Consider the following 12,806-nt stretch of genomic DNA (forward strand, 5'->3'; position numbering starts at 1 on the left):
TCTGGAGTCTCTTTCCCAAAATTCCGCCTTGGTGCAGAATTACAGCCCCTAGAGCCAGTCCCACAATAAGCTGTCCTTAGGACGTGCCATTTCTGTATCTGTAGCTATTGAGGAGGGGAGAGGGGGGGTGCAAGGTGGAGGCTGGGGGTGTGGCCTTAATATAATGTTTATTAAATACTTTGTAAGCAGGTGGCAAAAAGAAATAGGGAGAGAGTGGATAAAGGCGGCGGAGGAGTGATGGTAAAGAGGGTAGGAGAGCAGTAGGCGAGAGGAGAGGGAGGAGAGGAGAGGAGAGGAGAGGAGAGGAGAGGGGAGAGCGCTGAGATGCAGCAGCAGATAGAGAGCGTTATCGGTGTGGTCTGATTGCTCCGTGATGGAAGGTAGAGATTGGAGAGGAAGCACAGAGCTCTGCCCATCGTTCAGCCAATGCTGGCATCAACCCTGCTAGCCATAACACCCGGCTGCCTTGGCGCCAAACACACACACACACACACACACACACACACACACACACACAAATACTATAAATGCACCCAACAGCACATATGCAAGCGGCTGTAGGGAACACCCTTCTTATGTAATATAAGCTCAGTTGGGACACATAGAACAGTGATGTAAAGATTAGGAGCTACTCAAAGCTGATCGGGTTATATTTCTCCCTGACGAGTTTGACTTAACCGTCATGTTGTCCGAGGGTCAAATTTGAAGTTAAAGTTTCTATATCAGAAATGTGGGTTTCTTTCAACCAAGGTGGAGGCTGGGGTTGTGGCCTTGACCAACTGCCACTTTGCTCGTTTGAAAGCCATGATGTCTCTCTCTCATGGGTGGGCAAAATTCTCTGGGTGGGCAAAGCAGAGAAAGGGGAGGTAACCTTGCCCCTTATGACCTCATAAGGGGTAAGATTCCAGATCGGCCCATCTAAACTTTCATTTTCTATATCCTTATTATTTTTGGCCAGAATGCCGTTACCTTCCTCTTTCTTTGTGTTGGCATTTCAAACTTTGGCTGATTTCTGAGGCCTATGGTTACCTGGTCCTCAGATCTCTGCAGGGTAAATCCAGACAGCTAGGCTAGAGATCTGCAATCGGAGGACTATGGTACCTGGTCCTCAGATCTCTGCAGGGTAAATCCAGACAGCTAGCTAGACTATGTCCATCTGAGGACTATGGTTACCTGGTCCTCCGATCTCGCAGGGTAAACCAGAAAGCTACTAGACTATCTGTCCAATCTGAGGACTTGGTTCAGGGTCCCACGATCTCTTGCAGGTTACACCAGACAGCTAGCTAGACTATCTGTCCAATCGGAGTTTTCTGTTGCACGACTAAAACAACTTTTGAACGTACACGTTTCAAAAGGATTCTACATTATAAATTGGGGTTTTCTTTGCATCTTTAAGTTGTGGTTTGAATTGGGGTTGTTCTTTCTGCAACCGAACAAATTGATTGTACCAAAAAAAAAAAAACAGTATTTCCCAAGTCTGTAAATTTTTATTTATCGAGTAATCATTCATCACAATACTAGTATATCGGTCAACTCCCTCAAGACAACTTTACAGATGGAGATGGTAGGTGTCTGAATACGAACCAGCCAATTGGGGGTCAAATGCTCGAAGTTGTTCATAAGCCGATCCACCATCCGCCCCCCTACAGTTCTTAGTAGTTTCCTCCAAGCAAGCAAACAGTGGCGACGTTGGCGCAGGAAATCTTCTTCTTTTAGGGGCAGAAACCCCTAGGCAGACTCAGGCTTTGGTAGGCGCGTCGAGAGGGGAGGTAAGGAGGGATATTTGGTGGTAGGGGTGGAAGGCGGGGCGTGCTTCCGGCGTGGGGCCGGCCTTGGGTTAGTGGAAACAAAACAAAAATAGAAAAAATAGTAGTTTGTAGCAGTTCTTTGTGGTAGTTCATGGCATAGTAGGACGCTGTGGAGGTTCCCTGCAATGCTCCACAGAAGTAAAACAAGTGGTCTGTTCATTTTTTATAAAAGAACATTGAAAAAAGCTTTAAAAAAAAGCAACAAAAGTGTCAACAACAAAAATGAACAAAACGTTACAAAAAGTTTTAATTTTACATTTTGACCCAGAAAAACCAAACGTTGCACGGCCGACGGGAAGACAACACGAGGGTTAAGAGGTGCCAATAAACCAGAGCACATTGCTCTCCCATCCTAGCAGACCCTCCTCCGGGGTGCTGTGGAGGAAGGTCTGGCAATGCAAGACTACCTATGAACTCATCTCCACGAGCTGTCAATGTCGGACCACGAGCGTCTCGTCCATGGTGCTTGTCACTTGCTTCTGTGGAGTGATGTGGATGTCAGGTGTAGTTTGGTGGAAATGTAGTTCCCACATGAAAGGTTCCTGTGGGAACTAGTTTCATGTGGGAACTACTTTCTTGAGCAACCGGGTCAAGATTTCTGGAAAGAGACATTGCTGTTGAGTTTTTAAAATGTGTTTTTTGGCGCTTTGAGCTCCACAAGCCAATTGCCATGTTTTTCCATTATATTAGAGACACCAGAAGTATTAGACTATAAGACTGATACCTTAAGAGGAACAACATGTATTTCTTTTTAACCGTCCTTTTAAGATTTAGTGGCTCAGAGGTTGTTTCCTAACATTATTAACCCTCCTATTGTTCTTGGGTTAAAATTTGACCCATTTTCAAAAAGTTTCTATATCAGAAATTTGGGTTTTCTTTTAGTCCAATTGTCAGAAAAAATAACGTGGAGGTTCCTTGCAACGCACCACACAAGTAAAACAAAAGATCAGTTCACTACTTTAAATTAATTTGGGTGTTTATTTCAATAGCTTAGCATTTGGAAAAAATAAAAGTTAAAGAACATTGAAAAAAAAGCTTAAAAAACGTGGGGGAAAAAACAGAAAGTGTGTGTATATATATATATATATATATATATATATATATAAATAACATGGAAAAAAGTGACAAAAGAACATTAAAAAGTGACAAGAACATTTTAAAAATATTAACAAAACTTGTTGAAACTGACCCAGGAAAAACAAAAAGTTGCTCGGTCGACGGGAACACAAGGGTTAATTGACATTAAATTCTCTCTTTTCTATGTTTATATATATTTTTTTGAACGAATTCTGAGTCTTAAATAAGCATCAGACAGTAGATGACATTAACAGGGTTTCCTCTGACTGTTTTTGTTACGAGTTATTCACTTTTCAAGGTTTCAAACTTTTACGGAGCAGGCATCGGAATGGCAGACGGAGAAGAAACGGGAGGCACAGAAAGAGCGTGAGTCAGAGAACTGAGTCGCGTACTGTGAGTCTCATGACCCCGCTGTCCTGTCACTTGATTCCGTCCACAACCACAGAACAAATGTCAAAAATGGTGAGGAAGGGATTATCTGACAGCAGCCGTCCCTATCACAGACTCTATTTTCTGCATCCTTTTATTTTGAAACGAGGGCGGTTACACAACCAAAGAACAACAGAGAGACGAAAAGTAGAGCTCGGTCCTAATGACTGGTAATCACTGCTAAGAATGTAGGCCAAAGGTGCCGCTGGTCTTCGGACCGGGCCTTGAGAGTCTCCCTATGGGCTCCCCGGGGCCCATGAGAAAGCTCCGGGCTCCCCCGCCCGGGGGTTAACGCGATCTGGGCCCGGCTCCAAACCAGGCCTCGCCGGGAGCCTTGAGAACTGGCCCCTCTTATCTCAGGGAAGCACACTAGAGGAATTGCAAGCACCCCCCCCACCCCCATCGGCTACTGGGCTTTGCTCGGCATGAAGCCAGCGTTCGTACACACACACACACACACACACACACACACACACACACACACACACACACACACACACACACACACACACACACACACACACACACACACTCTTGAGCTAGGGCCAGCTAGGTGCTAGCTGTACTTTCTGTTTATTTTTATAATTAGCTCTGCAACCAGACATTGTGGACACACTGGAGTCTCTGTGTGCAAATATTTGGATATGCCACTGTACGTATTTGAGCACAATTGCATAACTTGTGAGTTCTGTGCGGGGAAAAAAAGTGGACAGCTATTATGAATGCTTGTGTGGTTTTGGCTGTAATTTGTCAGGGTCGGGGATTGGGAGGGGCCCGAGACGCAGGAAGAAGCTGCACTGGTTCGTTTTGGCTCCGAGTCAAAGCTTCAAGAAGGAAAACGAGCCTGGTGTGCATGGACACAGACACATTTATATCCAGCATGGAATGAGAGAAACATTAAGTAACCTCCTTCCTCCCAACATACAAACCATGTTTAACACAAACCTACCTGTAACACAGTGATGAAAAGCAGGTGCAAATCTGTCTGTGGAATGAAAAAATGTATGTCTTGAAATGTAAAAAAGGGTTCAAAGACGGGACACTTGATAAGTATAGAAATTGAGTAGTATTATTGTGTGAGAATGATGATGATGATGAATATTATTATGCTTATCATCATTATTTAGGATATTATTCACCTTATGGTGGCAATGTACTGTATATAAATACTGAACTGTGTGTGTGTGTGTGTGTGTGTGTGTGTGTGTGTGTGTGGTTGTGTGTGTGTGTGTGTGTGTGTGTGTGTGTGTGTACCAAACACTATGTGATGCGTGTGTGTGGGCAGGGGTATGCATGCCTTTTAAACACACTGTATATCTGTATGCATGTATGTATGTTTGTATGTATGTATTATTGTGAAACGGTGTGTGTGTTGTGTGTGTGTGTGTGTGTGTGTGTGTGTGTGGTAGTTTCATGTGGGTATGTATGTTTACATGTTGGGTATGTATGTATGTATGTATGTATGTATGTATATAGAAAGTAATCTGGGTAAGTGTATACTGTATGTTCTTTAGTTTTTTTGTATAATGTATTTTATCTTTCTTGTCTTGTCCTTGACATTGTGTTTGTTACTCTTAAAAATGTGAGACCTGATATACAGTAAGATGAAGCTTCTGACCCTAAATTCATACATCCTTGAGTGTAACCCACCTTGTTTTGTGTCTCTCCCTCCAGGCTGTTGCAGTAGCAGCGGTGGTGGTAACAGCGTGGAGGACAGGCAGATGGACAGCCAGTACCTGAAGTCTCTGGAGGGCTTCATCACCCTGGTAACGTCCGACGGCGACATGATATTCCTGTCCGAGAACATCAACAAATTCATGGGGCTCACGCAGGTACGCTTACGTGAAAGAACACAAGGATTAGAGCAAAAAACAGACACGCCGTGCTCACAGCTGCATGTTTTTATTTACGCTGCAGCATTTTCCAGTAAAAGTATACGTGAGTCACTTACTTGAAAACCCCCACTCCACCAGAGTCAGTGGGATATGTTTTCAAAAAACAAAAGAAAACACTCAATTGTCCACAGTGTCATTCAACTCCCAAGGGGCTTTCTTAGTGTGAAATAAAAATATAAATACAGATAAGTGAGAGTTTTATAAACACTGCAGTATTTTTCAAGGTATTTCGATATACATATCTGTTGTATGTATGTACAGAGGTCAGCACAGAGCAATGGTCAGTGCAGGAATACCAAGATAAAAACACAACAACATTCAGTTGTACACAGTGTCAAGCAACTCCAAAGGGCCTTTCATAGTGTGAAATAAAATCAAATATGTACATACAATAAACCTACTAGAATAAAGTGGAAATAGAGCTGTGTAAGATAGCAACATTAATAATCAAATGTATAAATCAAAATGTTTCAGTTTACCTAATATATATATGTGTGTATATACATACACACACACAGATAAGTTAAGATAACTTAAGATAAAATCAAGTGTGAACCTTGCAGTCTAAAAATATTAATACAGATAAGTGAGAGTTGTGTAAACACTGCAATATTATTCATGGTATTTCTATATATATAGATATTATTATATATAATACTATTTTTTTGTTTGTCCCACTTAAGTGTTCGGAACATCAAACCAATTTAAACAATGGTCAAGGACAACACAAGTAACACAAAATGCATTTTGTAAATGAAGGTGTTATTATTAAAGTGAAAAAAAAATCCAAACCATCATGGCCCTGTGTGAAAAGTGATTGCCCCCTTGTTAAAACATACTAAACTGTGGTTGTCCACACCTGAGTTCAATTTCTCTAGCCACCACCCAGGCCTGATATTGCCACACCTGTTCAACAATCAAGCATCACTAATAGGAGCTGCTTAACACAGTAAGGCCACCAGAAGATCCTTAAGTCAACACTCATGCCGAGACCCAAAGAATTCAGGAACAATTGAGAAGAAAGTAATTGAGATCTATCAGTCTGGAAAGGTTATAAGCATTCCAAAGCTTTGGGAATCCAGCGACACCAGTGAAGCCATTATCCACAAATGGGAAGACATGGAACAGTGGTGAACCTTCCCAGGAGTCCGGCCGCCCAAAATTACCCCCAGAGCGCAGCGCGACTCACCAGAGGTCACAAAGACCCCCAACAACGTCCAAAGAACTGCGGCCTCACTTGCCTCAGTTAAGGTCAGCTTTCATGCCTCCACCATCAGGAAAAACTGGCAAAAATGGCCGGCATGGCAGATTCCAAGGAGAAAACCACTGCTGAGCAAAAAGAACATCAAAGCTCGTCTCAATTTCTCCACAACACATCTTGATGATCCCAAGACTTTTGGACAACATTCTGTGGTACGATGAGACAAAAGTGGAACTCTTTGAAGGTGTGTGTCCAAGTATATTCTGGGTAGAAGGAACACTGCATTTCATAAAAAGAACATTATCACCAACAGTAAAATATGTGTGGTGGTGTGTGATGGTCTGGGGCTGTTTTGCTGCTTCAGACCTGGAAGACTTGCTGAATAAAGGAACATGAATTCTGCTGTCTACCAAGAGATCCTGAAGGAGAGTTCCGACCATCTGTTCGTGTACTCAACTGAAACGAACTTGGGTTCTGCAGCAGGACAATGATCCTAAAAACACCAGCAAGTCCACAGAGAAAAACAAAATGAGGACTTTGGAGTGGCCTTACCAAAGTCCTGACCTGAATCCTATTGAGATGTTGTGGTTGACCTTTAAAAAGGCCGTTCAGCTCAAACCCTCTAATGTAACTGAATTAGGACAACTGCAAAGATGAGTGGGCCAAAATCCTCCAGCTCTGTAAAAGCCTCATTCCACGTTATCGCAAACGCTTGGTTGCAGTTGTTGCTGCTAAGGGTGCCCAACCAGTATTAGGTTTAGGGGGCATCACTTTTTCACACAGGGCCATGATGGTTTGGATTTCTTTCACCTTTAATAAAACACCTTCATTTACAAATTGCATTTTGTGTTTACTTGTGTTGTCCTTGACTATGTTTTAAATTGGTTTGATGTTCCGAAACACTTAAGTGTGACAACATTGCAAGGAACAGGAAATGAGGAGGGTGAAACACTTTTTCACACCACTGTATCTCTTTTGTAGGTATGTACAAAGATCCGCACAGTGCAAATGGTCAGTGCAGGAATACCAAGATGATTGACAGTAGGGCTGCACAATATGACCTCAAATAAAAAAATCACGATTAATTGCACATTTTTACCTCGATAAGGATAAGTAATTGAAATAAATAATGAATTAATTAAATGAATAATTTGTTGAAAATGTATCCAAAAAAAATTAAGTTAAAGCACACATTGTTTAAATGTACAAAGTCACATTTTAGTTTCATAAAACGTCTCAAAATTTTGGTCATGGGGAAAAAACGTCGAAAGCAGCTTCACAATTTCATTGTTATTTGCCCAGCCCTGATTGACAGTCTTTATGGTAGTTTTTTTTCTCCATTGAACAAGAAAAGGTTCCACACACTAAAAATACACACACATTCATCAATCATTGAAAGAGGGATAATGTTGAATTATTGTAGGACGGCATTAACCCAGACAGACAGTCCGAGACAGAAACATGAATGTAACGTGTCAGTCAGACGAGCCTGTTGTGTTTGAGTGAAATACCTCTCATACCAGCCGTGTGTGTTCAGGCCAGACACGGAGGTTCGCCTCTAAACACACACACTGCGTTTTTTTGTTTTTTTTAATTCTTTGGCAGCAAACCCCAGAAGAGCTGACATTTACCCCTAAATCAATAGATAGATAGATAGATAGATAGATAGATAGATAGATAGATAGATAGACTTATTAATAATTGGTAAATTACAGCAGTAAGTTACAAGGACACACGGGGGGGGGGTGAACACATTAAAACCTGGGGTATGTGTGGGGATTCTCCTCCACTACATGTTAAGCGTCAAACTCTTTATTTTCTGGTGAATTGATCTCCATCAATTGATGGATTGAGGGAGGTAAAATGTCTTTAAGGATAATTGTATTGATATTTAATTCTTTTCCTGTTTTGTTCAAAATGTTCTGCATATTCAAAACATTATACACACGTTACACATTTCTTCTGTTTTCTTTTTTTTTAAGGAATCATGTACATATCAACAACAAATCTGTTAGAGAAGGAAACCGTGTTAAAGCCACAGGTTCCAAATCAACATAAAAGATAACAAGATCACAGGAAATCACATTTATATTTTGCGTTCCTGCTGTGTCCGTTTACCAGAAGTAGACACAATTATCATTTATTGATTTTGACATTTTCTAACGCACTTGTAGGCTTCCCACATGTTGTGAGTCCGCTGAAAGGTTACTTCTGTTGGGTTTTTAGACGGGCGGACAAATCTACCTCTTTGAAATATTGGACACTCACACACACACACACACACACACACACACACACACACGCCCATACAAACAAGCAAGCAAACTAGACAGAACGTGACAAACAATGACAGACAGAAACAACAGGGAGGGGAAACGGAGGAAACAAAGGGGACTGAGAGAGGGACACAACCAGACCATGACAATTTGAGTTTCGAAGTGACACACTCTCCTGCATTTCTTCGGTCCTGTTAGCTGTCATCACTCACACTCACTTGCAACCAAGTTCTTCTTCTTCTGATTATCACCAACAAACCACTGTTGCCTCACTTCACCCTGAGGAAGGCTCACGCCGATACACCTCGGTGTATCTTTAAGTCATTTTATCAGTTTTTATAACCAACCTTGAGTGCCTGGACATTTTTGTAATGACTTATTGAGTCAGAATTCTTCCACCTATAAGTGTAGTTAACACCCCCCCCATGGGCACCAGTGGTTAAAATGAAATCAGAAGCGCTCCTGCCTTGTATTTTTCTTTTACAAACCACTGTTGCTGCAGCCAGAAATGGAAACCACAGCATGTCTTGTGTGACCAATTTAATATTATGCTTGTTCATTTTTATATTTCAAGTGTTGTTGTTTTTTTCAGGTGGACCTCACTGGTCAGAGCATCTTTGACTTCACCCATCCGTGCGACCACGAGGAGATCAGAGAAAACCTCAGCCTGAAGACATCTGGTCAGCACACAATCTCCTGTTATCCTTATTCCCCACGAGTCCTCCATCTTGTTTTTACCTCCATCCTAGTCTCGCATTGGCGGTTTCACATCCACAGCGCTGCACAGTACGCTCTGGCCCCTCCGCCAAGCCATTCTGGGATAGGAGGAAAAAAAGGTTGGGCGGAGCTAAGCTTGTTCTGGAGGAACATAGGCAACCCCGCAAAAGAAAACACCACATACAATATTAAATGAAGTTAACTGCTGACAATACAGCCTTGTGAGCTATTAAAATTAGCTGGATACGTGGTTCAACGCCGTCTGCTCTTACCAGGGTATCTCCGTGTGTACTTCCTCGACAGCCATCCCGCCAATCGGTCCCAAAACGTCCCTGTTAGAGAGGAAGTGCCCTAAATATAGTACTAAATATGTACATTTTTACAATCATTCTTCAGAAGATCTAAGCAGGCTTGCCTTGTTTTTTGTTTTTTTTAATCGGGCATTATAAATGCCTATATATGAGGAAATGCCTAGTCTCGGCCCACCAAATAGATATATATATATATATATATATTATATATATATTATATATATATATATATATATATATAAAACACTCACGGCACTTATTAGGTCACCATGCTAGTAACGGGTTGGACCCCCTTTTGCCTTCAGAACTGCCTCAATTCTTCGTGGCATAGATTCAACAGGGTGCTGGAAGCATTCCTCAGGGAGTTTGGTCCATATTGACATGATGGCATCACACAGTTGCCGCAGATTTGTCGGCTGCACATCCATGATGCGAATCTCCCGTTCTACAACACATCCCAAAGATGCTCTATTGGATTGAGATCTGGTGACTGTGGAGGCCATTTGAGTACAGCGAACTCATTGTCATGTTCAAGAAACCAGTCTGTGATGATTCCAGCTATGACCTGGCGCATTATCCTGCTGAAAGTAGCATCAGAGTTGGGTACATTATGGTCATAAAGGGATGGACATGGTCAGCAACATACTCAGGTAGGCTGTGGCGTTGCAACGATGCTCAATTGGTACCAAGGGGCCAAAGAGTGCCAAGAAAATATTCCCCACACCATGACACCACACCACCAGCCTGAACCGTTGATACAGCAGGATGGATCCATGCTTTCAGTTGTAGACGCCAAATTCTGACCCTACCATCCGTCGCAGCAGAAATCGAGACTCATCAGACCAGGCAACGTTTTTCCAACTTCTATTGTCCAATTTCGATGAGCTTGTGCAAATTGTAGTCTCAGTTTCCTGTTCTTAGCTGAAAGGAGTGGCACCCGATGTGGTCTGCTGCTGCTGTAGCCCACCTGCCTCAAAGTCGACGTACTGTGCGTTCAGAGATGCTCTTCTGCCACCTTGGTTGTAACGGGGGTTATTTGAGTCACTGTTGCCCTTCTATCAGCTCGAACCAGTCTGGCCATTTCCTCTGACCTCTGGCATCAACAAGGCATTTCCGCCACAGAACTGCGCTCACTGATGTTTTTTCTTTTTCGGACCATTCTCTGTAAACCCTAGAGATGGTTGTGCGTGAAAATCCCAGTAGATTAGCAGTTTCTGAAATACTCAGACCAGCCTTCTGGCCCAACAATCATGCCACGTTCAAAGTCACTCAATCACCTTTCTTCCCCATACTGTGACTCGGTTTGAACTGCAGGAGATTCTCTTTGACCATGTCTACAGCAAATGCACTGAGTTGCCGCCATGTGATTGGCTGCTTAGAAATTAAGTGTTAACGAGCAGTTGGACAGGTGTACCTAATAAAGTGGCCGGTGAGTGATATATATATATATATATATATAATAAAAGAGTGCCTTTTTTTAACCCGTGATTATGTGCGGAGCATTTCTGTCAGACTCATAGCCTTTACTGTGCATGGACTGATCATGCTCTTGCTGTGTGTTGTCCCCCCCCCCACCCACCTTACCCCCGGACAGGAGGTTCTGCTTGTAATTCTTGGAACCTCAACCTTAAATATCTTTTATGTCCAGCATGGGCCCCTATATCCTCATTTAAAGTCCCCCCCCCCTTGCTTCCGTTTTGTGAGACAGAAATGAATCCAAGGCAAACAATGCAAAAACCCATACCATGTGTGGTCTGGTGTAACGTCTGCCTCAATAACAAGTGACGACAAACACAGGAACACAAGGTCAGAGATCACATTACACGACAGGAACACTAAGAGAGATACAGTAGGTGTGTGTGTGTGTGTGTGTGTGTGTGTGTGTGTGTGTTGTGGTGGTGTGTGTGTGTGTGTGTGTGTGTGTGTGTGTGTGTGTGTGTGTGTGTGTGTGGCCAGAGACTTGGAAATGATGAGTAAAGCTGTGAACATGAGGACAAGTTAGGACGCTGAGAGGGACAGGGATTATCTGGTGCTGATAGGAGACGTGGTATGTTGGATGTAGCGTCTGCAGCAGAGAAGACATACTGCATGTCTCACAAAAGAAACAACGATGCAACCGTGTAACTCTGGAAAACATGAGGGCGTAATATTTGTATGAGAAAACTATTCTCTTTCGCTCTCTTGCACGCGTGCGCGCGCGCGCACACACACACACACACACACGCACACACACTAACCCACACAGACACACAATAAGCTGTGGTTGATTACTCTTAACAGCAGTGGCCACAAAACACACAAGAGAACAATACTGTATATGTTATATTGCCTTTCCCTTAGTACACTTTTACACACACACACACACACACACACACACACACTTTATTCAGTGAGGACTTGTTTTATTGTTTGTTTTGTCGAAGTGTAACCACATAAAGATAAAGGCACACTTGTGAGTGTGGAGAGTAACAAGAGACACACTTCACCACTCTGCTCTGTGGCTGCAGCTCCGAGGCCAAACTCTAACCTTGTGATGTAACATCTAGAACGCGTGTGTGTATGTGTGCGAGTGCTTGTGTGTGCGTACGTGTGTGACCTCAGCAGTTTGTTGCATAAGGGAAAGGACTGATAAGGGGAGGTTTAACTTAGATTTTCTTTCTGTTATTTATGTCTCAGCTTCAGTTTAGCCGTTTCCTCATTTTGGATTTAGCAGTTAAACTGTGGGCGGAAGGACCTGTTACTTTTAAATATTCATCCATTTTATGCTTTGATTTGACAAAAGCATTTCTCTGAAGGTTAAACATGTCTTCTAAAAGTGAAAGTTGAAAAGAAAAAGCATGCAAAACGGAAGTTTTAAAGGCTTAAAGTTTTAAAGTTCTGATCTTTTCTGTTTACAGTTTGTACCTTTTTAATTTAGTCTGCACTGATTGAAAATAAGACTGGAGCGCGGTTAAGTGTAATTTCAAAATTGAAAATGTTCATTCTTCACGGAAAAATGTGAATTCAACAAAAATACAACAACATAGACTGAGTCATTCAAATACCTGTGTTCTTCCATATACCCCGTCAGATTCAGTTAATGACTTTAACCC

The 12,806-nt window shown here is 42.3% G+C and overlaps 1 protein-coding gene across 2 annotated transcripts in view; it reads left to right on the top strand.

The window, feature by feature from the left end:
- LOC116705556 (endothelial PAS domain-containing protein 1) overlaps positions 1–12,806 on the top strand; it is a 97,512-nt gene that overhangs the window by 61,063 nt on the left and 23,643 nt on the right. Inside the window, exons 3-4 of one of the 2 annotated variants that reach the window (XM_032541824.1) lie at positions 4,989–5,146; positions 9,279–9,366. In XM_032541824.1, coding sequence (XP_032397715.1) covers positions 4,989–5,146; positions 9,279–9,366 — 246 coding nt within the window. Of the gene's footprint in view, positions 1–4,988; positions 5,147–9,278; positions 9,371–12,806 lie in introns of those variants that run through there. The other variant, XM_032541825.1, reaches the window with a different exon arrangement.

This window comes from Etheostoma spectabile, chromosome 17 (genome assembly GCF_008692095.1).
Source record: "Etheostoma spectabile isolate EspeVRDwgs_2016 chromosome 17, UIUC_Espe_1.0, whole genome shotgun sequence".
NCBI classification, from domain to species: domain Eukaryota; kingdom Metazoa; phylum Chordata; class Actinopteri; order Perciformes; family Percidae; genus Etheostoma; species Etheostoma spectabile.